At 40.7% G+C, this 23,208-nt stretch overlaps 2 protein-coding genes across 2 annotated transcripts in view; one reads left to right on the top strand and one right to left on the bottom strand.

Moving 5' to 3' along the window:
* The window catches only part of MTBP (MDM2 binding protein), a gene marked incomplete at its 5' end in the record, with an annotated part of 28,514 nt that extends 26,046 nt beyond the window's left edge, over nt 1-2,468 (top strand). The window contains 2 exons of the mRNA XM_084201409.1: nt 515-580; nt 1,993-2,468. Of these exons, the coding sequence (XP_084057535.1) occupies nt 515-580; nt 1,993-2,028 (102 nt within the window). The 3' untranslated portion in view covers nt 2,029-2,468. The remainder of the gene's footprint in view (nt 1-514; nt 581-1,992) is intronic.
* A 3,292-nt stretch (nt 2,469-5,760) lies between these two features.
* Nucleotides 5,761-23,208, bottom strand: part of SNTB1 (syntrophin beta 1) — a gene marked incomplete at its 5' end in the record, with an annotated part of 112,877 nt that continues 95,429 nt past the window's right edge. The window contains 4 exons of the mRNA XM_084221729.1: nt 5,761-9,107; nt 11,612-11,802; nt 13,126-13,322; nt 19,957-20,096. Of these exons, the coding sequence (XP_084077855.1) occupies nt 9,015-9,107; nt 11,612-11,802; nt 13,126-13,322; nt 19,957-20,096 (621 nt within the window). The 3' untranslated portion in view covers nt 5,761-9,014. The remainder of the gene's footprint in view (nt 9,108-11,611; nt 11,803-13,125; nt 13,323-19,956; nt 20,097-23,208) is intronic.

The raw sequence follows: 23,208 nt of genomic DNA, 5'->3' as shown, positions 1-23,208 counted from the left end.
GAGACAAGTAGTAAATGCATTTTCCTTCTCTCCAGGCAAGGTTTTGTTCTTGCTTTGTTTAAAAGAGTAGATGAGGTTGGACTCTGCAAAACAGAAAAGCCATTCTAGATTTTTCCCTTTTCTGCACTGGTTTTCTTTTCTCTGTTCTTTGTCAGAAATCTGTATTACAGGGTAAGCTCACAGCTGATTTCCATGTTTATATAGAAACAGGATTTCAGTCAAGACTGTGAGAACTTTGAATGTCATTGAAAAAAAATTCTGGAAATTGTGCAGAAATATGCAGAAATTTAGGAAGACTCAGTCATAATTGAGTACTAGGTTTGGACTGCTGTAAGGAAACCTGCAACCCATTGGAATAGATTTAAATTATTTTCCTTTTTTTTATTAAAAAAGCAAAGGCAAATTTTTCTTTTGTTCTGAATGAGGTGATAAAAGTGTAACACTGCCCTGGTTATCAGGGCTTATATAACCCAAATTAGAATGACTGTATGCTGGCTTTTTGTTTCATATTTAGGACCTAAAAACTTCCAGAGGACTTCTTGATGAAATGAAGAAAACAGCAAATAGCAATGCTAAACAGGTAAGACCATGTGTTTATTTGTTGCTGTACATAGCCACAGGATGGTGTAGTCCACAGCTTTAAGGGATGAAGAGGTGCATGTGGGTCTCATTTCACTCTGATCTCACACAAACTCTCTCTCAGGCAGTAGTTCCAAGGCAGAATTTCCAGGTTTTGGATGGTATTTTAGTTACAGGTGCCAAGATGATGTGTCACAGTGAGAAATGGAAATGAAGACAATAAATGTTTCTTCATCACTGAAACAAACAGGAAAAAAAAACCCGAGAGAGAAGCGATTTTTCTTTAATTAGGATCATTAGGGAGTTGTTCTTTTCTTGTGTTGAAGGAAATAACATTTCAAAGGTTAGGAAGTAATAAGCAGGTCTATGAAAGGAAATAAATTTTTTTTAAAAAACAATGAAAATTAGTAATTTGAGGCTTGTGAGTAACTGTAAGCACAAGGGATATCAGGTGAGGTTATTTGTGCATAATGTGGGACTTGCATGCACAGCAGCACAGGCAAATGACAGAAGTAAATATTCCTCCAGAAATTAAGTAACTCTGGTACTAAGTTCTGAGACATACACTGAGGTGACTCCAAGGTTTGGGGGGAAAAAAAAAAAAAAACCAAAAAAAAGTGGAAGAATTTGAACTGAGGTAGGTAAGTAACAGAACACACTCTCAAGAAAGCTGCTAGATCCCCAGAGAACTTGCTCTGTGAGAGCAGTATTTGCTGTGTTCTGTGCTGTATTCCTTTGTGGATTGCTTTGATGAGGTTTCCAATCTATATGATAAGGTTTCAAAATCTATATGAGTTGTGATGTTTGTGGTTGAACTGGGCTATTGTGCTGGATACACTGCTTCTCACCTCCATCTTTGGGCAGAAAATTGGTAGTTTTTTGTATATTTGCTGTTGGCAAAAGGCATTAAAATTGGTGTCCTCCTAAACTGCTTAAGTCTCTGTATTAGAGAGTATTTAGTCAGTGATCTGAACAACTGCCCTGTTTTGAAAGCAGCAGTGATAATAGTGGTAGATACAGCAGTGCACAAATTATCCTTCATTCTTTCTTCTCTGGCATTAGGAACTTTCACTGCTGGAAGCATGAGCTGTTTGGCACTATGTGCACCTTCTTGCTGTTATATGAAGAGAATAGGGTGAAGTATTTCAATTCAGGGATTCCAAAAATGCCTTTTCCTAAAGACAGAGCATTCTGTAAGATTAAATACAATTCTAGGGTAATGCTGTTTCCTCTCAGATTATTAACAATACTTTCTTCTCCTGAGTAGTTTGCTATTAAATCCTGTTTAGTAAATACTACACAGATGGTGACAATGGACTAAAGAAAGAACTGATAATGTCTGAGAGATGTTCTTAATTTGCTTTCAAAACCAGGAGGTATGTAAATTGTTTGCTTTCTCATTTATTTGCCCAGGTGATTGAATGGGTTTTGGAGAAGACTAGCAAGTAGAGGCACTGTGTGGATTCTATTCACACCTTCCCAGGAGCTGTGGAGATAAAGCACTTCTGACTTGAGAAGCATTATTATGCTGCCCAATGCACATGCAGATCTGCACACTGGGAGGACTTTGGTCAGTGGAGTTATAAAGACTCATTCTTCAAGCACTGGAGCAAGGTTGGAAACTTTTTATACTGAAAGTTTTTAATGTGTTTTTAATTCAAATGAAAAGAGGTTGTATTTTATATGTGTATTTATTATGTTTGTTTAAAGGAATATAGCTTGACTTGATTTATAAACCTTTGTATATTTTTCAACCAGTGTATTTGGTTTTTATATGAATAAAAACCCCCACATATTTAATTTTGATAACTGCTACTTTGTTTTACCTTTTTGTGTGAAGATCTCTATTCTACTTCAGCTTGCTCTTGTATAAACAGCTGTTTACAGCATCAGCCACTAACAGTTTATACACTAATTAAGAATAGAATTCCTATTCTGCAGGTGAAAACAAGCACAATCAGAATTTGAACCATAATTATCTCTGTGTTATATTATCTCTGTGTTAATATAAAGAAGAAAAAAAGCATAGTTTGAAACTTGGTGCAAGGTCCCATTAAAGAAAGCTTCTTCATCTTATGAACTGAATTTTCGGTATAATTTCCTGCATGCTCTTTGTAACACTCCTTAGAAAAAATATCTAAGGAGAGGTCCGAGATTTTTTTTCCTGGAAGAGGAGAAAATCAAAGCAATAGTGGTAATGAGGATGGTGAGAGCTGGAAAAGAGCTGGTGTGCTATGCTGAAATGTAAGGAAAAAAAGAGTTTCTAGCTGTGTTGCAAACACAATAAAATACTAAATTTGGCCTCAGTTAGTTTCAGTCTCTGGCATGTACCTGGCTGGCACTAATGTAATTATTCAAGTTAGTATTAAGGATTTTCTGTTTATTATATAAACTAACAGGATTAAAACTGATAGAGATGCAGGCTATTGTTTGCTGTTATCCCGGTAGGAAAATAGATTAAGCAATACAAATATAAGTGAAATGTAATGTTGTGAAAAAATAATCAAACTAAACCATGTGGAGGTCAGACTTAATACTGTAAAATCTATGCTTTTGCTAAAGAGCCTTCCTGATTTTGTGACATTATTCTTTGCTTAATTCTCTTTGATGTGAAGCTGAGCCCTAAGGAGGTTTTTCATGTCTAACAGGATCTTGAGTTAAACTGTTCTGTTCCTTTGTTCCCAAGTTTACCATTGTCCTGAACTCTACAAGACCTTTCCTGGGTGGGTTTGTACTTGGTTTAACTGAGCTGCAACAGGAGAGCTCTGAAGTTGTTCTGCTGTGACAGTAGGCTCTAGTGAGTGCTGTGTGCATCTAAGCCCAGGACAAACATAACTGCTTGTAAGATGGACTACATTTGTCAGCAGAATGCCACACATCCACAGCATCCCAGTTTTAGTGATTGGTGAAATAGAAATGAAATGAAGAGTGTTATTTAAATAATCATTTAATAAGTGCATGCACAAAATTGCTCCAATGTAATGATTACTGTGTATGGCTCACATTTCTCTGCATTCAATATAAAAACAAGAAAGTAATCAAGACATTAACCTTTCTTAACTTCTTAGAGTGAATCAGAAAAGTCTCTACTTTCACAGAGAGAAAAGCTGTAAGCTGTAGCCTTATCTCTTCAGCCTGAATGCTGATACTTGTGTCTGAATATTAAAGCAAGCCACTGAAAGTTGTATTTTCTACTTAATTTTGGGAAGTTTATATATTTGTAATTAGAAAAACTTTGTAGTTAATAATAACACATAAGTTGACAATAACTTATGTATTATTAATAATAGTACATAAGTTGATAAAAGTACAGAAGCTCTACATTTCATAAATCTTTGAGGCTAGTTGCCATGAGCAAAGAAAATACCTTCAGGAAAGAAATTAATACTTTGAACTGCTTTTCCTGTACTTCAAGTAGAACCCAATGGTTATTGGTTTAATTAATTCTGCAGCCTGAAATAATCAGCAGGAAAGCAGTTAGGGAAGCATAAGCATTTTGATGTACTGGTTTTCTGCACAATTCCCAGTGCAGAACTAATACACCGCTACCCATGTCTCATTTGCTCTCTGTGTCAGTGGCTTTTTAGGACAAGTGGTAGCTGGTTTATTATTGTGGCTTAATAACACTGTGCCCCATTTGAGCTGTGATAACTGTCCCTGTCCATGCTCTTAACCTGTAAAACATAGGCACAATAATTTGATCTGGTCCACTGCAACAGCACTAAACCAAATTATTTTACATCTGTCATAGTTCCAAAACCCCACACTGAGAGTTCCCGCAGCTTGGCTGTAACTTAGGTGATGCAGAATGTAACATCACCCTTTGCCTCTGAACTTCAAACTATTTTCTTGTTTGTGGCTGTTGAACCCCAAATCCAGTCTGCCTTATGCATATTTTGGGTGCTTGCTTTCATGTTTTTGCAAATCAGGATATAAATCATATTCACCAGTACACGTTGCTGATTTACCCATAATCCATCCATTGTAGATAATAAACACATAACATAGCATGATAATATTATGTATTATATGTAAAAGCACATTATCCATCCATGTTATGTGCTTATATTCCCCATAGGATTGGTGTAAGACAGCACTGATGTGGTTGCAATTACTTGGGTGATATGATTACTTGTAATATTACAGCAATTAATTTTAATTACATGATGAGTATCACTGGGCTACCACAGAACTTAGTTTGGATACTAACGCTTGTCCAAATCCACAAACTTCTTTGTCCCAGTTCACAGTTCTCCCTTGGAATTTGTTTTCTATATTTTTTTCCTAATGCCTCTAATTATTTACACAAGCGTGGAAATTCTGATGAAGGAAAAAAAATGAATAGCTAATCCCATGTGGGAAAAGCAGGTGATGATGTTCAACAGGAGGTTATCATCTCTGTTAAATATTTAAAATGTTTTTCCCTTCTCTCTTTTAAATAAAAATTTTGCCCTGGTTAGACTGGGGGTTCACTTTAAGCAAGCAGGCTGAGTTTCTCAAAATTTTGTGAGCATATTATTAATATCTGCTCTTTAAAATTGAAGTCACCACTGAATTCAAAAGTGTCCATAATATACAGTGTGTGTGTATATATAAAAATATGTAATATATACTGTGTTAATGGTCTCTCTATATAGTAAATAGATTCAGTAAATAGCTAGTTATCAATCTGCCAGTTTGACTTTTATGGAGAATAACATAAATTTAGAAATCAATGGTAGTGTCCTGATCTGAAGCACATAAATTCTTTAGGCTCTGATTCTGCTTCCACTGAAACCAAAGAAACTCCAATTATCTTTTAAGCATGGGTAAGAGGACACTGAGAATGCTGTCAGGTGGAAATCAAATCAATCTCCCCTTCAAATCAGCTGAGCTTCCCAATGCAAAGAGCTTGATGGAACGTGCTGCCATGTCCTGTGGAAGGAAGAAATTCTAACTCTTTGCAGAAGGAATACACTTGTTTTGTTACTTGCAAAGGGTCAATTCTAATGGTGTTTGTGGTGGTGATTTGCTTGGTAGCATGTCAAGAGTCTTGTTCTGATTTCCACAGTACCTTAAGAGAGACACTGGTTCCATTTGAAGGGCAGGACTATTAGAAACACCAGTATAATTCCCTGAATACAATCAGATCAGCTTTATTTTTTTTAACAAACACTTTACATCACATTTTACCAATAACATTTTTGCTCCAATATGTATCCCAATTTTTCTCATGGTGAAGCTGCTATACAAACTTTCTGATAAGACCATTCAATTTGTAGTAATTTTTTTGTGAAGAGTGAAACTCTGGAATATTCCTTTTTAGGCTTTCCATGAGGCTGTTCTGTCATAAGTTGGGTCAGACTGAAAGAAAAGGCATAAATTCCCACAGTTGGCTTTTCTATTTGGGCCACTAAGTTAAGAATTAAATCAAAGGAGAGAAAAAAAATTGTTTTCCCATAACCATTCGTAAGAGAAAAAAGGCACATGTTGGCCTCAGTCTTTGAATGCAGAAGCCTGAGCAGAAATTTCTGCTTTTTCTTCATTTTTTTGAAAGTCTTCTGTTACCACCTAGTCCAGTATAAATGACAGAGGAAGCATTGGAACTTCAGCAGAGATGTCTGAATGACCTGCCCTGAAATGTCCCTGTGGGATTTCAAGGTTTTTTTTAATTTTAAGTCATTCCACCAATGCAATTAATAGTTCCCTCCAGTAACAGAATTCTTAACAGGAGCACTGAAGTTTAAATGTATTATTGCCAGCCCAAAACCAAAGGACAGTCTTCCAGATAGTTTGTCTGGATACAAAGTAAGCTCACGTCACAAAAATCCAATAAATGATTTTATTAAATATATTCTTTTCCTCTAAAATATAAATATTCACTATACTCTTATAAATGTGGAGTAGGTTCATATTTCATTTGTCTATCCCATCCAAATATGAATCAGTCCAAAATCTGAAAATGAAGAAATAACATCTGTAATCATCATTAATTTTTTTTCTATAAATATATATAATATGAATTTTCTTTGCAAACTGCTTAGTTATTCACTTAGACTTCATATAGTACTGAGCACCTTAGATTACATTTTGTGTAATTTAATTGTTGGCACTAATATAGGAATTTGTAATATTTACAATGCACATACATGTTAGGTATAACATTCCAGTGATTTGTAAGTGTTAAAAGGAATAAGGAAATAGTGCAGTATAGTTTACATATGTATTTAACCTACTCCTCCAGCACTTTTATAGGAGCCTATCTCCAAATTTTTAAGTTGTACTTTGGAACAGCAATAAAAATGTCCTGAACTGGTTTTTAAAGACTTGACACAAGAGTTTCCTTGGTAAGGTGACATGAGCTCCTCCTCAGAGTCCTGTCCCCATGCGTACCGACTGCTCTCAGCTTCTCAGAGCTCTCCTAGAAGCTTCCAAGCCCAAGGAGTCCAAGGAACTGCCACAGAAAGCTGTGTGAATGGCAGTGGTCACTAAATTAGAAATGTCCATCTGGAAATTACTGGTAAGTTAGGTAACATGTTACCTCCTTGTTAATTTACATGAGGAATTAATTTTTAAGTGCAAGTACCATGATAATAAAATGAAAGTGCAGAGCTGGGTGGATCTCTCCCTGGCATGCCTTTGATTGGTGAGAGGTCCAGGGACTGGGGCTGCTCTTCCAATGGGGCATTGAGCTGTTCTTCAGTGATTATTTTCTGTATTTATGAATTCAGCCCATCATTCTCATATTTTAATTGGTTTTGATGATGAAGATACCTATGGAAATCACCATGTTTTTATGCTTTGAATAGACAGCATGACTTATGCTAACTCTCAAACTTAGCTCAAAAACAACATGGAACTAAAATGTCTTTTTAATTTTCTCCTTTGCCAGCCAAGTGATGCTGAGTTGAAATCCATGTGTTTTCTCAGGAATAAAAGAAATGTTGTAATATGAAAACTGAACATCTACAAACACTGAATATATTACTTTCTGGCCTTCAAAGTGGGAATTTAGGGCAAAACTCCAAAACAGACAAAACCCCACCCCTGTGTGAAGCTCTTCTTTTTATAAAGGAAGAACAATATAAGTGGCATCCCTGTTTTGCTTCTTCCTATTTCCACCAGATCAGATGATGCCAATTTATTATTTCCAGGTGTGAGCTGTGTGTATCATCTCTGGTGCTGAAAGTCAGTTCCTGTCTGCTTTTTGCTGCTCAAGTAGCTGTGAACAAGGCTGAAACTCAGTGAATCACGTTTTGAGTCACAACAGTAAGCTGTGGTGCAAAACAGTCACCAGTAAGGTGTGGGGCATAGAGATGAACATCTTGTATTTCCCCAGCAAGAAACCTGGTCTTGCCAAGTCATGCCCATAGGAGCAGCTCCGTGTCAAGGAGCACAGCTCATGTTCCTGCCCTGGTGTATGTTTCTCACTGTTGTGGAGCTGCTTCAATAAATTTTTCACAAACTCATAAAATCAAGTCTTCCTCCTTCCCTCTGTTTGTTCTTCTGTAAGACCATACAACCAGCCTTGTCTGAGCAAAGGGGGGGACTCAGTAGGGGTAGGAGGACAGAATCTTAGTATGGCTTTCTTAGTATGGCAAAGTGCCATGGAGATAAGCTGGCAGGAGCATCATCACACATCAGAATGGATTCAGGTAGCTTTTACCTGAGCTGGGGCTCCCAGATAGCTGAAGCTCATTACACTGTTGTGGGAAGTCACTATAAAAATGCATCCTGTGTTCATTAACAAAGGACCCTCCTGCCTGTGCCCCCCTGACAGCTGGGTCTCAGTACCATCCCTGTGGCTGGTCCTGCTTTGGCTCCATCACTAGGCATGTGGGTGACATGTGGTTACTGCTTAATGTGAAACTGCCCCTGGGGGGCCCTTCAGCTGTTAGCTGCACACAGGGATTGCTTCAGAGTGTCCAACTCAAAGGTGTGTATTTGCAGGCTCTGCTGGGTATTCATGCAACAGGTTCTGGCAGTGCTCCAAAAGAAAAATCTGTAAGAGGTGCACAGATTATAACTGAAAGAACCCTTTACTTTCAGGTGATGGGACAATTTTGAGAGGATTTCTCCCCAACCAACCTTGGCTTGCATCACAACCAACAAGTGCTTGTCTGCATAGCCCTTTACTTTATATAGACAAGTACATTGAAATAGGCACAATTTATGCTTCTGAAACATTTACATGTACGGTACTACACACTTTCACGGTCTCATATGGGATTTTAAAATCCCATTATTTACAATGAAATCCCCCATCTTCCTTGTCATGCCATCTCTTTAGCTGGTCAAAATGAAACCTGGGCCTCAAAGGACTGCAGAAATGACTAATGCCCAGTGCTGAGTCTCAGGCTGGTGTCTGCTGCCAGCTAGGACAGGTTGCTGCTGTTGACTGTACTTCAGATTAGTGTGGTTACCCTGTCTCTCTTTGAAGAAACAGATGGATCCACTTATGCCACCAAGCCCAGTCTCGTGATCTTTGCTGACAGGAAGGAATGAATGATGAAAACAATTGGTTTTGGACAGGAATGAAGGTCCAGTTGCTGAAAGTACAGAAAAAAAAACCAAGCTTAAAATTATAGCTCAAACAAGAATTCATTTACTGAGTACTCAAACTGCTGTCTGGTATTTTGAACAGGCTTCTATTAATAACAGCTCTTCTCTACACCATATTGTTTTTCCTTTGCATTCAGCTGCAAATATTTAGGTTACTAAAACTAATAAGCATCTTGGAAGCAGGTGAGGTCCTGGTGCCTCTGCTTTGTATCACCTGGGTGAGCAGCAGAAAACAGTCAGATTCTGCAAGCACTTTTCCAAGAGGCTTAACCCCATCTTTTTTGGTCATTTCTGCCTGGGATGGTGGTAGGACTGCTCTGTCTGATGCCCAGTGCATCTGCTGTTGGTGCAGCTGAAGTACCTTCAGCCAGTGCTGCACAGCTGCTTCTCTGTTCTCCCAGCCAGCAGTGAGACTGAAGTCAGACTTTGTTTTCGATAGTTATGGTTCAGATGATCTCACCACACACTTGCGAAGCATGACAGGCTTGTCAGTGTGCAGAGGTCCAACAGCAGGGTCACATCAAAAAAAATCATGTTTGCCTTTTGTGGGGGTGCATTCTGCCCTGCTTCCTCCTTTTTCCAGGCTGCACTGCAATCTGAGAAATGCTCATTAGGCCTTGGCCTTGAAAAGCAGCACCTGGGCTCATCCCTTCTTGAGCGTATCAGAAACATCCGTCTGCTCCCAGGAACTACTGCTGTCTAAGGAGTTACTTGTTTTCCTTATGAGCAACCTTGGAAACTGTTTTCCTTGCCTGGATGGCACAACATTCCTGTTCCCACACTTTCAAAGAAAGTGCCGACTCAAACTGTGGCCAGGATGAAACATTGTTATGACTGAAGCAGACTCTTTAGTGACCCTATAAACAGCTGTCCAAAATGAGACCCTTTGAGCTCTCCTGAACTGCAGCAGGCTGTGACCAGCACCTCCCTCTGAGTGGGGCCTCTCAGAGCCAGCAAACTCTAAGGTTTGCTGTACTTGGAGGATCACCAAACAAGTCCTGGGCTGGTACCCTCACTGCTCGAGGCCTGACCCTTTTCCCGCTGGGAGATGCAAAAGCATCCAAAGTGAGTGCTTCCCTGACCACTGAGGGGAATTCTTCAGAGGCACCTTGCTTGTACTGGCTCTTTCTGTCTGTGTGCATGCACCTGTGTATATGCTTTAGCAAATCTGGGAGACGTGTTGTTTTCTTAGATGTTTAAGAACCTTAGATATCTCAGTAAGTAAGGTTAAGTCATAAACTGTAAGCCAAGTTAAAGGCTCCTGAATGTTGTTCTTCTATTGAGTTGCTAAGTTCAACTTTGAAGTCATAAGTTGGGTTAAATGCTCTGTTAAATTGTTAAAAGTTAAGTTAGGTATAAGTTAAATGCTGTTTTTTTGTGAAATTGTTAGGTTTAAGGTGTAAGTTAAGTTAAAGTACTGTAAAGTTTAAGTTTTTAGACCATGTTCCTTTTTTACCTTGCCTTCACTATCCTTTTCATATGCACACCTTAACACACACAAGTCCCCTAGATGGTTCTCAGTTCATTTCTGTTTTGATTGCCTGGATTTTGATTGCTTGGTTTTGTTGCTGCTTTGTTTCCTTAGTGTGCCTTAATTGTCCTGTAGGCAGTAAACTGAATCTTGCCAACAAACTCTGTCATGCTGTCGCTAAATATTAAATCTGGTTTTTGCTGATACCCTTGCTGGTGATTTTTTAAGCAATCTCAAACACTCGTTTGTAACACCTCTCCTGCAGTCTTGAATCAACTTTATTGAGAGCTAGTAAGAAATTCCCTTCAAAGCCTGACATTAAGCAGTTTGCAGAGTATATGTTAACAAAGATGATGTGTGGAATTAAGTACCCACCATACTTAGGAACTGCTGAAAAAATCTGGAAGGAAAAACTATGTTTACATTCATAATTAATGGATTTAAACTGCTCATTAGAATATGCACCTTATTTTTAGGCATTGTGACAGCTTAGAGATCTATGCAGATAGTTTGCACAGCATCTGTAGCTTTTTTTTTTCAGCAGCCACATGTTCAAAAACACCTAAAACACAGTTTGTTGTCATAACATGAAGTCCCTATGTGTACATTGGAATTAATAAGGTCTCATTCTTAAGTTCTTTCACCCTCAATAATTTGAAAAAGTGAAATGAATACATATAAAAATTTTAACATCTGGCTATTTAGAGGTACAGTTTGTTGTAAAATATGACAAATCTTTAATCTCTGTATGGTTTTACGATTTTAACTGTCTTTTTAGTTTATCTCCTTCTAAAGCCTGATCATTGTGCTGTGCTAGAGAACACAGAGTCTATATACTGGTACTGGAACCTGGCACTGGCCAACTGTTAGAATGGAACAGAATGGAATAAAGTATTTCAGTTGGAAGGGGCCTACAGTGCTCATCTAGTCCAACTTCCCTTAGTGCTTCTCCACCCCCATAGCCTGTAGGACAACCGAAGAAATGGTAACATGCATCCCTTTGCTAAACACAGTACTTACAATTTCTCCATCTTTTTCTCCAAAGTCTAAATAAAGCATCCTTATCCCATCATCTGAGGACATTTTCAGTTTTTCGTAGGGATATTGTGCAATTGTCTTGGAGAAGGCACCATCTTGTGGTTCGGTTGTAAGAGAGAATCCATGTTCATAGTGGATGGTCAAGCGGCACTCCTGGCTTTTGTATGTGCAAGCTGGAGAAGAAATCAAAATTTAGTCTCTCACATTCTTAAAAGCAGTTCTTCATGTTCCACCATACATCTACATGCTCACAAAAAACAGTGTACTGAAGTTTAAGAAGGCTCAGACTGGTGTTTCCTCCTTCCAAACCTTGACAAAGTCACAGCTATTCTTCTTGCATCTGACAGACACAGCCAGAATCAATAAACACAGCACACAATGCATGAGAAAATTAGGAGCTGTAAAGGGTTTCCCTAAAGTATTTTGACCAAGATGAAGACACTCCTGAGTCCTCATTAGTGTCATGGTAATTGAAAAAGGGCCCAGATAATTGTATATAATAGCTACTGCAGCAGAAAGTCTACATCTTCCCCTCAGCTCTGAAACAGAGGCCATGATCCAAATTAAAGAATGAAGAGTTTTGGAGTTCACATCCCAAATTCACTGTTCCATCACCTTCTTGGAGCAATTCTACCACAAAGGATCCTGGAGCAGCTGACAAGCAGCCATGTGGCTCTACCTGAGCTTTGAGAAAAAGAACTGCCCTTTGGCATGGCTGGATTTGTGCTTTGGCTCCTGCTCTCACATTTTCAGGAAATGAGTGGAGATAAAATTCAACATTAACAGCCCTGACAACTGTAGGACTAGCAGGGGAAGGACTGCAAAGCCTGGGGGCACCCAAGGCCCAGCCTCAAGCCCCAGAGCCACACCAGGCTTGCAGCTACCTGGCCAAACAGGGCATCACTCCAGAGCATCTGAGCCAAGTACTTATATTCCAATTGATTTTGCATGTACAGAAGTGCTGAGAAGTGACACCCTGATGTTCAGGGAAGGAAATTACTACCCATCAAAATGTGTTTATTAGACTGGTTTGTGTTTTTTCACTCTATTGTGTAGAGCTGAGTCCATAAATGACCAATTCATTCTTGTGAATGTACCAGTCCTCTTCTGTCTCCTCCCTCTGCAGCAGAAACTCCTGCTAGGCTCGCAGGAGTTTCCTGAATCTCAGAAAAATGCTCTTTTCTGTGGGTTCCTGGACAAACCTCTGACAGTCATTCCTCTGTGACAGGCAGGCTACGTGGCTGACTGCAAAGTTGTTTCTGAAACAATGTGCTGAAAACAAACCCAAAAGTCAGCATGACAATGAGTGTGTCACTGGACACAGGTACCACAGCAGCTGGGACTGGCTCAGAACCTGACAGTATTTGAACAAGTAGAATCCTAAACATGCACACTTTTTAAGTAAATCACCTCTAGCAGAAGGAACTTGAACTGCCATGGGTGTCACAGGAAGGGTGTGGAAGTGTGGAAATGGCAGCACTGCAGGTGTTACTCACATGTGGTGATTTCTGTGATGAGCTCTGCAGAATTGTGGCAGCCCTGCACTACGCTCCTCGTCCACAGTGAGAGGTCTCGACTGGTCTCAGTCCTGAACAGGTGAGTTTCAATCCCTTGTCTTGTACCAGTACGGGTTGCAAAAGACAAATCCACCCCTGACTTGGGTGAGCCTTTTCCTGGGCCAGAATGAACCAACCTGCAATTGGATTTGAAAACACATCAGGAAATTCTAACAACAGTGCACTGCACCAAAATCCCCGCCTGAGCACAGCTCTGCTCTGCACGTTCCTAATACACGTGGTTGGGAGCATGAGAACTCTCATCTCCTCTGTGTTCTGTCTTGGAAGAGTAAAGGTCCAAGGCAGTGAGCACAAAAGCAGCTGGACACACAGGTGATGACATGGATGTCCCAAAATTACTTAATGAATTGTAGAAAACATCCCTTTGGATAAGGAACTGAGAGAAATCCCTGACTGGTCTGTGGTGATGGAATCTGGTCCACAGATCCAGGTGCTGGCTCAGATGAGGCAGCTGAATCCAACTTCCACGGTGAAGCAGCATTTGCTCTAAAGCTGAAACATCTGCCATCAAATTCAATGATAAATACCACTGAATAAAGTATGAAGCTCTGTAAAATATGTAGATGCCAAAGTACTGTCTTGTACTTACTTTTCCCATATGAAACCTATAAAATGCAAAATGTTGCAGCTACTTGTAATCTGAAATTCTCTCACATTTGTCTGCAATTAACATTTTTTTGCCCAGCATCAACAGCTGATCTCCTGTGGCCAGGAAAGATTTGTTCATCTGGGCAAACAAAAACAGCAGGGAATATTTTTGAGTGAGAAAATCAATACCTCATAAAAATTAATTCTTCCTTAAATCTGCCCTTTTTTGTTGTTTTTTTTCCCTCTAAAAGTATGGACAGTCAACACAGGATTCACTCAGAGACACAACACTGATACATCTGAAAAGAATAATCCAGGGGAGCTCATCACTCTTTGAGATTCAGAAAACAACCCTCAGAGGCAATCACAAAATGAAATTTGTCTGAAAAGCTTATTTCTGTCTTGTGCCTTCTGTTTTTCTTTCTACAGGCAAACAATGTACTTCATAGTAGTCTATAAAGTATGTGGCATGGTAGTAGAACACTTGTGCTAAAGGAGAAAACATTAAACTAATCTACTGAATACTAATTTACCCTCAAATTATTGTTTGGCATCAGCAAGAACAGTCAGTCACCTGTTAGCTGACACTGTAGCCAGCTGACACTGTACGGGTATGCCACCAAACAGGGATGTTTTAGTAGAAAAGAAAAAAGCAGAAAGGAAAGAAAAAGCACAGCTTTAGTTTTTCAATTATTGAAACACCAGCCACAGGGCATCTGAAATTTCCCCCAATTCTCTGACAGTCTGTGCTACATTTGGGATGCACATTGTGGCAAACAGATGCACCACATCTTTCATACCCCACTAGAAGGTTTGCAAGATTTTTTCATGCTCAAGTTCATGGAAACTTTCTTTTGATTTTGAGCATCCCCCTTGATTTTATGGTGCCAAGAGCTCCTGGGAAGTGAGACACAGAATAATGAGAGAGAATAATGAGAGGTCAGAGATGCCCGGTCCTGTGGCCCCAGGACAAGAAGGGCTTTTTCCCCTCTGGAAAAGCTGAGTTAATGCCCCACTGAGCTTTGATACTCAGGGCCTCCTGTCTGTACTATGGGTAGATTTTGCAGCTGGGGACTGTGGCAAACAAACAGCCCAAAAATTTCAATTCCCTTTCATCTGGTGTGAGGGGGCGCAAACTCTGAGGGGAAGCTACATTTTGATAATTAGGGCAGGAATGAGGGAGCTGAAATCTCCAGTGACATCTGCTGCTGTCTGTCCCTGGGTGGTCACCCAGGCACAGGCATGGCCACTGCTCTCATGCTGCCTTTGGCTACTGGGCTGTGGAAAAGCAGCCTGGAAAATCACATCAAGTTTGTCATTAGAAATAAAACTATTCCACCTTTTTCCTGGGCCATCTCCTTTACGCACTGCTCATCAGCTGTACTAAAAATCATTTTCTATTACTTATGTTACTGAATACATAACAAACAGATGGTTCCAATGTTTGATTTCCTTCCAAAACACACAGCACCACCACCCACTCCCCCACACCTTCATGCTGTATCCATAGTACTGTATTGTAGGTTTTTCAGCATATGGATAGAATGAAGATGTATTTTACAAATTAAAGTCTGTGAACAGATCCAACATGGACATTGATTCTTGCCTTCCTTTTCTTATTATCTCTTTATTATTAAAAATCCAGTCTCATTATTTAAAAATGCTTTTCCATCAAGCAACTCCAGATGATGCTTTGCAAAGTCATGCCTTTAAACATGAACTAGGCAAACATGCAGGAGGACATTTGATAGTATTTATGTACCAGCTGTCAGTACTTATGTATTGGGTACAGGTCAAAGGATGCTTTAATAATGTTGCAATAATGTGGGCCAGTTCATTTACATAGAAGGTATTTTGTCCTAAAGACCACAGAGATACCTTAAAAGGCAAAAAATAGCTTTAGAAACCTCGCAGAAGGCCTCCCCTCGTTCCTGCCTCCCACCACCGTGACCGCAGGGGTGTGTGTGCTGTGTGCTGCGCCCCAGAGCTGAAGCAGCACCCCAGGCCCGGCTCTGGTAATATTCACCCAAGCCCTTGGAGCTTCCTGTGCTCCATGGAGGTTTCTGGGGGAATCTGCGAGCGCCGGAGCCCGAGCGCCGAGGGCTCCTCCCGGCCGAGGCAGCGCCGCGAGGGGGCAGGAGCAGGCCGGGCACGGCCGGAGCCCTCACGGAGCGCCGGGCTGGAAACCAACGGCGGGCACGCTCCGGGGCACGGAGACACTGCTCATCTTCCCTCATTCCTCCCCTCTCTCTCTACATTTCGGGGACCTTTTTAACCTTTTGCTTTGCGAACGTGCGATAGCAAGATGGATGTGTTCTAACGTGAGGCGCTGGTGCAGGGTGAGAAGCACTGGGACCTGCGTCTCATCCTAATGCTATGGGAAGAGTTTCAGCAATTTACTGCAACAGCCAGATCTAATGGTCTCTGCAGAAAGGACAGTGAAACCAGCGCTGGCATTCAAAGGAAGGCTTCAGCTGCTCCTTGAGATTAGGCTCAGAAGAGACCACGTACAAGCGCTTCATCGCTGTGGTGAGAACACCACTGCCATCTGACCTTTCCTACGGCGCCCTGACTTAGCATTTGAAACCTGCCCTGGAATGGCTGCGCTCCTTGGAAACCTGCGCACATTCTCTCCGTTCATCTGCACGGAGGCACCCAGAGCCCGCGCCGCTGCCTTGGGAAGACCAGCAGGGAACTTGCGTAGCGCCCCATACGCTCCTTGGGGCTCTCAGGGCACCCAGTGCTCTCTGCCTGTCCCTCCACCCACCTGTCCAGATGAGGAATCAGTGCCCAAACTCCTTCCCCATTTTTGCTATGTCATTAGCTATCAAACTGCTTTAATACGTTCTGGTTACAGACCTCAGCTGTACACAAAAGCTTCTTACTTACTGATCTTTAATCAGAACTCAACATGGGCTGCTTTTTTTTTCCTTTCCTTTCATATCTGGCTATGATAGATAATGGAATTTGATTGCAGACATATAAGATGTAATTACTTATATCTTATATGTCCCATTCCCATGCTAGAGAGAGGCACTGTTATTCAGGCACAAAGGAACACTGAAACAGAGATTATGACAAAAAGGTCCTTGGAGTCAGGGCTGTGTGCCAGCTGCTGTGCCTCCTCGTGTAGAGATTTAAAGGAACAACTTAAATCTGATCTCAGTTTTATTTGAGCTATTATTTACATTCCATGCAAAGCTAGAAAAGACTGACTGGAAAATATTATTTAGGTCTTAATGGCATCCATAGGTTGTAGGCAAACTTACCAACAAACAAGAAGGGCATGTAGAAATTTTGCTGTTAAAGGACTGTGAGAAGATTGTAATCCTTCTACCATTTTCCAATTTTCTCTGCTCATTATGTCTTGGGTAGATTAAGCATGACTCTGTACAGTATCTGGCACTGAAGTTTTCCAGTTTCAGCAGCTTTTCAAATATGCATTAGCTAAGCAAAAATGTTTTCCCAAGGACTCATAAAAATCTGAAAGATGGGAGCAGCTAAGATTACAACATGTGCTCTGCAAACTTTCCAGGTGAAAAGTTCTAAATTGCACTGATCAATGCACAGAGGGGATTAAAAAACTCATCACGAGGAGGGGAATCACTGACCGAGAATGAGCACAGCAGTCAATACCAACAGAAAACCTGCTCTATTTTTTTGCTATAACTGTACTCAGTGTGGCAGATCATAAAAGCAGGACCCTGCAGAGTTTTAATCAAAATCATCTAAAACAGGAGATGTAATGATTTAGGGAATCTGTCCATTTATGGAATCTGCTGTATATGTGTATATGTGTATTTATCACATTGTGACTCCATTGTGAACGCCAAATTGTGTACAGCTGCTGTCTTTTTATCTGGGTGTTACATTCAGTGATAGTAGTAGGAAATCACAGAAACAGGGCTGGAATGGTTGTCAGGAGGTCACCCAGCAGATCCCCCTTCACAGAGCAGGGCTAACTGTGCTGCGTGTCACCCATCCTTCAATGTTCCCAGTGATGAGGATCATACTCCTTTCCCAGAGAATCTAAACCAGTACCTCACCAATTCCCTGCCACAAGTACAGTCAACTTAGTCCTGTTGCATTCAGGAGGGATCTGGAAAAGATACTCTCCTGTCCTTGTGTCTTATCTTCTTATCTGAAAACTATTGACATGTTTTCCATGGACTTCTCTAGATTAAGTTACTAAGGTTTCTTAAGTATTCCCCTCCTGACAGTGTTTCTATGTTATATATTTGCATTGCTTTCTTCTAGACCTTCCACAGTTAACTGGCATCTTTTTGGAAGTGCAATGCCTCTCATGAACACAGAGTATCACCCGAGGCTTTACTCCTTCTCTATAGTTATGATTATTACATCTGCCCAAAAAGCAGCACTTCTGCTATAACCCAAGATGATTGTCTTCATTTTCCCCTCACAAAAACACAACACCTTAGACTGAAGCAATTTTATCACAGAGCTCAGGTGCTTCCTGGCAGAGCAACTACTTTGTTGCTCATATTCCACCCCAAAACAGCAGAGGTGATTATTCCCAGCACTGAACTTGGCACCTGTCCTTTCTGAAGTGCACCCTGGCTTTCTTACAGACCATCCTGGCTTTCTTTCTTCCCAGTCTGTAAAGACCCTTCAGCAGCCTGACACATGTGCTGTGCAACTTCTCATTCCCCTCCAGCCTGAAGGCCAATGTTTTTCCACTCAGGAAAGTACCCCATCAGACAAGGAGATGACCATCCCCACCCAAGGCAAGGCTGTCTGCTATCCAGTGAGGCCTCTAGAGAAAAAATAATTAAGTAACAGGGCCCAAGATGTGGACTTACTGCATTATTTGATGCAGTAAATTAGTCTCACTGATGATGGGAGCTGGTGACACTCAGCAAGGAGTTGTCTTTACACAGGACAACGTGTGGCCAGGAAGGGGCAGGGTGCACTACAAGATACTCAGTCACTTTAGGGAGGATTTGAGCTCATGTAGAAATGAAACCATGAAAAAAAGGGTAGAAAATGCATCACCTTCTGCTGGGGTGCTATTGCTTCTCAATCTCTAAGGTGGACACAGGCTGCAATACTTTACTCAGCTTTCACTGGGACTTGTCACCCAGAATTGTCAATTGCATCCAGCACACTACACCATGCAGCAGGCTGCCAGCTGCAAAGCTGGTGTCTCTCACCCATGTTAGGGTAACAAAGGGGGAGTCAGAAGGTGGCTTCCCACTGATGGAACACACCATCAGTGTAAATCAGTGAGTTCAATTTTTATTTTTTTAACATAATGACTTAGCAGCAAAGCGTCAGTTCATTTGGGGAGACAGAGAACAAAAATTAACTAATGAGAGTGCAGTAAGAGCCCCACTGCTTCTGGCCAGGGCAACCAGCCCTTCTGAATGAGAACTCATTGAAAATGGTATAATAGAGGCCTGTAGCAAGGCTGAAACAAGGAACAACAGCTCTTTCTCAAGCCTTTTGACCATACTGGCAGAGAAACATGATTAAGATTCACATCAAGAAGCACAGACAGTTTCCAGTGCATAAAGGCAACCATGGGAAAGTTCTCTCTGAATTAGTGTCAATGGATACCTTCAAAATAATGCAAATGCTTATTGCTAACCTAGATTCAAGAATGTGTCTTCCAAGCTTACCATTTTAAACTAAAAAAAGCCAGGAATTAATTTGCTAGAGCAGGAACAGAAGCTGTGCTGAAAGTGTCTCCATCACATGTGGAACCCTCCAAAAGGCCCAGATTGGTGGTGCAGAACTGCCACACCAGAACATTCAACTCAGGACAACAAGTTCATTCTTTTCAGCTCAGAGGAGCAGCTGGAAGTTGGGGTGTTTCTGCCTAGCTCGCAGATCTGCATACTGAGATAGGAATCTCAGGAGAACGAGCTCTCAGCTTTTTCATCACTCGTGCCTCTGTATCCAAGCTAAGTTGCCACATCCAAAATCCCAGTGAGTTTCTGGTTGTCAGCTTCAGCCAGAACTTGAAATGGAGGAGAAGGGAGGAGTTAAGCTTGGCACATCAGCCCACTGAAGAAGAACCTGCTTCTCCAACCACAACATTTCAAGAGTGACTACAGCTGTGTATCAGCTATACCTGGCTCCTGGCTGACTCAGCTGTTCCCACTGCTCCTGAAAGCTGTCATGATTAAAAAGCAAAGGTACCTGGTGGCGAGCAGGGGGTAGGTATGCACAGGGCTGAACCAGGCTTCCTTTATCCGTGGCATGCTCTCATATATTAAGAGGTCTTTCTCTGTCAAAACCACTAACACTGGTTTCCAGTGCTTCTCGTTGTCTCCAGGCACCTGGAAAAGAGCAAAGTCTCAGTGAAACAAGAGACAAAGCTACCAGCATGCAAAGCCAGATGAGACAAACATGTCGAGTTCTGGGTGAAAAAGGAGCACCAGAGAGTTTTACTTCCCTGGCTTTTGACATCTCCCACCTGAATTTATAATCAGAAATGGAATAACGTGCAAAGTCATCTGCTGCTACCATTAGCACTGCCATTTCCAGCCTTTCTTTACTACAGGCTACTCCATAAATGCAGTATTGGAAGAACACTGAGGTGGAGCTGGCTGTTAGTTAGCTGTGGTATGCATGAAAAGACCTTAAATGTATATTTATAATGTGCACCATTCATGTGTAGCTGGCACATTAACCTGAGTCCTGGACACTACTGCTGCTGTTTCTGTTTAAAAAAGCTGCAACATCATCATTATTAAAGAAGAGTGACAGAGAGCAAAAACTAGTGGTTTGGGAGTAGATTTTTTTTTCCTCAGCAGTTCACTTTTTTTTTTTTTTGGCTTCTCCTTCTTTCATACTATTCTTCCAGTTTTAGAAACGCCTTTATAAAGAGATCCAACCTAAATGTGGGGTTCATCTCAAGCATTGGTAATGGATCTGCCTTCACATTTCTTTTTGTCACAGATGTCAAAAGACCAGAGCATCAGAGCCTTTTACTGGCTGCAGAATCCAAATGTAGAATTATATTTTGCAGGTTAGATGTCTGATGTCCACATGGCAAGACAATTATTGTTATAGGGACCAAGTATGGATCCTGGTTTTTACTTTTTCTACTCTGGCAGCATAGAAGTGTCTTAAAATAGCTGGGACTTTTATTTCAAGTAATAATCAAGTTCTTTCATGGACAAATGAATCATTTTCCTTTGGGTGCACATAAAGAAACACTGGTCCACAGTAACACTCACAGCCATGCTTTCAAACACAAATATCTTGGCTGGGTACTAAAAGGAATGAAACAAATTCTGAAATTCACCAGAGAACCTGCTTGTCTTTGTGACTCCTCCACTAGAACCTCTTCTGGGATAAAGAAGCAGCTGTCTGAGCTGTTCTGTGGTTGATGCCAGCCTATTTGCCATAGGTATGTGTCACCGGGCACATTGTTGGGTGGAGAAACATAAAAGGGATCAAAGTTTGGCCAGGCTGGGAAAGACACACCTAGGTATGATAATTCAGAACCACATTTGAAACAATTGTATTTTGTACAAAGATAGGCTCCCACAAATTTCTAAACTTTTAAAGGCTTTCAAGATCAATGTAACACACCTTTACATCAGAACAAAATGCCCAAAACCACATCTTAAACTAAGATTTTTAAGATGTATTTCTCCCTCTGAACTAAGCTTTTCCAATAATCATATTCCTGTTTACAGCATTACTTGCTTATTGGTTTTTCATGTCTCTTAGAAGTCATAAACAGTTCATCCTTTCAATTTCTACAGAAGCATTAATACTTATTTACAATTTTCTTGTGGTGACAGTTTCTTGAAACGCAATTGTTCATTTTCGAATAGGGCCAAATAGAGAAGCCACATAATTAACACACCTGTTACTGCACTCAGGAAAGAATGCAAAATCCAGAGTTCTCACAGTCCACATACCATGAAAATATTCACATGAGCAAAAAGCATCCTCAGCTTCTTAATACCACAGCTATTAACTACAGTTCACACCCGAGGTCCTAGTGTGGCAATACAAAAATAAGTTTCACATGTAATGTTAACATTCAGTAAATGTTAGTGTTAATGTTAACATTTAATTTTGAACCACCTCACCTGTGTTCTTTAACTAGAAAGACTTTAGTAGATACTTTTGACAATTTCTAGAAAAGGAAAAGGAAGATAAATATGAAATTTCCATGGCCACAAGCAATTTAAAGACTACGGGAAGCTATTCACAGCTTTTCTGCAGAACCATCCTGCCTGTGTAGCATTTTCAATCACATGTTTTGCTATCAGGTGTCTGGTCAGTCAACAGTGACTTCAGAAACTTTGGGAAACACTGTTCCCTGTAAAGCAATTACAAGAAAGAGAATAAAAGTGATTTTGCTTGCTGGTCCCACAACTCTCTGCTGGACAGCTGTAAATATTAGGAGACAGAATCTCCAATATGAATCCTGAAGTCAGTGATCTGCACTGTGAAGCCCCCAGCTTTGCCTCAGTCCTTCCCTACAGCAGGGTGAGTATTGAAGATTTTTCTCAAGAATAAGTGACCTTCCACTATCTCTCCTTGTAGGATGCATCCCTGGTTTGTAGGGTGTGCACTGGGAAGATGTGAGGAGGCAAATGATGTTTGCCTGTGTTCTGCTCTGAAGCCCTGCCCAGTGAGCAGGGCCATGCAATGCACACACTTCTAAACACAGTTTTTAAACCTTACTGGACCATAGCTGCCTCACTGATGAGGAATGCTGGTGTAAGCAACACTGCTGCTATTTCAGACCTGAAGAAGGATTTGTGTCCCTGAAAGCCTGTCTGTTTTTTTCCCAACTGTAACAGCTGATCTAATAAAAGATACTGCCTTTCCTTAAAAACTTGAATTGCATCACTGTTCCCTTATTTTGTAGGGTTTGGATCAGGCTGTAACAGCTGATGCCATGCTGTTCAACAGGCAGTTGGCACTTCTGGAGGGTGTCAAAGAGAACATGCTGTCCTGCAAATGTTAATAGCAAATTTTACAAAGGAGGAAGAGAGGCTGAAAAGATACCATTAGCCTACAGGGCACATTCATCACAAATCAGCATGGGAAATTAATCCAGATCTACAAGTGTCATACCAAGCATTGGTGTTATAGCAAATTACAAAACAAAAGCAAAAAACATGCTGCTTATGGGCAGCTACGTGAAGAATTTATTCAAGTTTTAAAGGTTTTAATATCTGACATACCATAAAGATAACATGAAATGCCTCTGTAAGAGTAAATTTAAATATAATTTGAGATACATTTTAGAGGCATGGTTTTAGATAATGATTAGGGCTAACTCCTCAGCCACAATTTTGCAGAATTCTGGCACTTGCACTACAGTTTCTTCGCTCCAGTTCCCACTTGCACATGTACAATTCAAAGCGCATCGATCTGTGTTGCAGACAAATAAAATCACCATCCACTCTAAAAAACTTT

The sequence above is a fragment of the Fringilla coelebs genome (genome assembly GCF_963513975.1).
Source record: "Fringilla coelebs genome assembly, chromosome: 1".
Lineage (NCBI taxonomy): Eukaryota > Metazoa > Chordata > Aves > Passeriformes > Fringillidae > Fringilla > Fringilla coelebs.
Note: the sequence above shows the minus strand (reverse complement) of the source record. Positions and strands in the feature narration are given on the sequence as shown.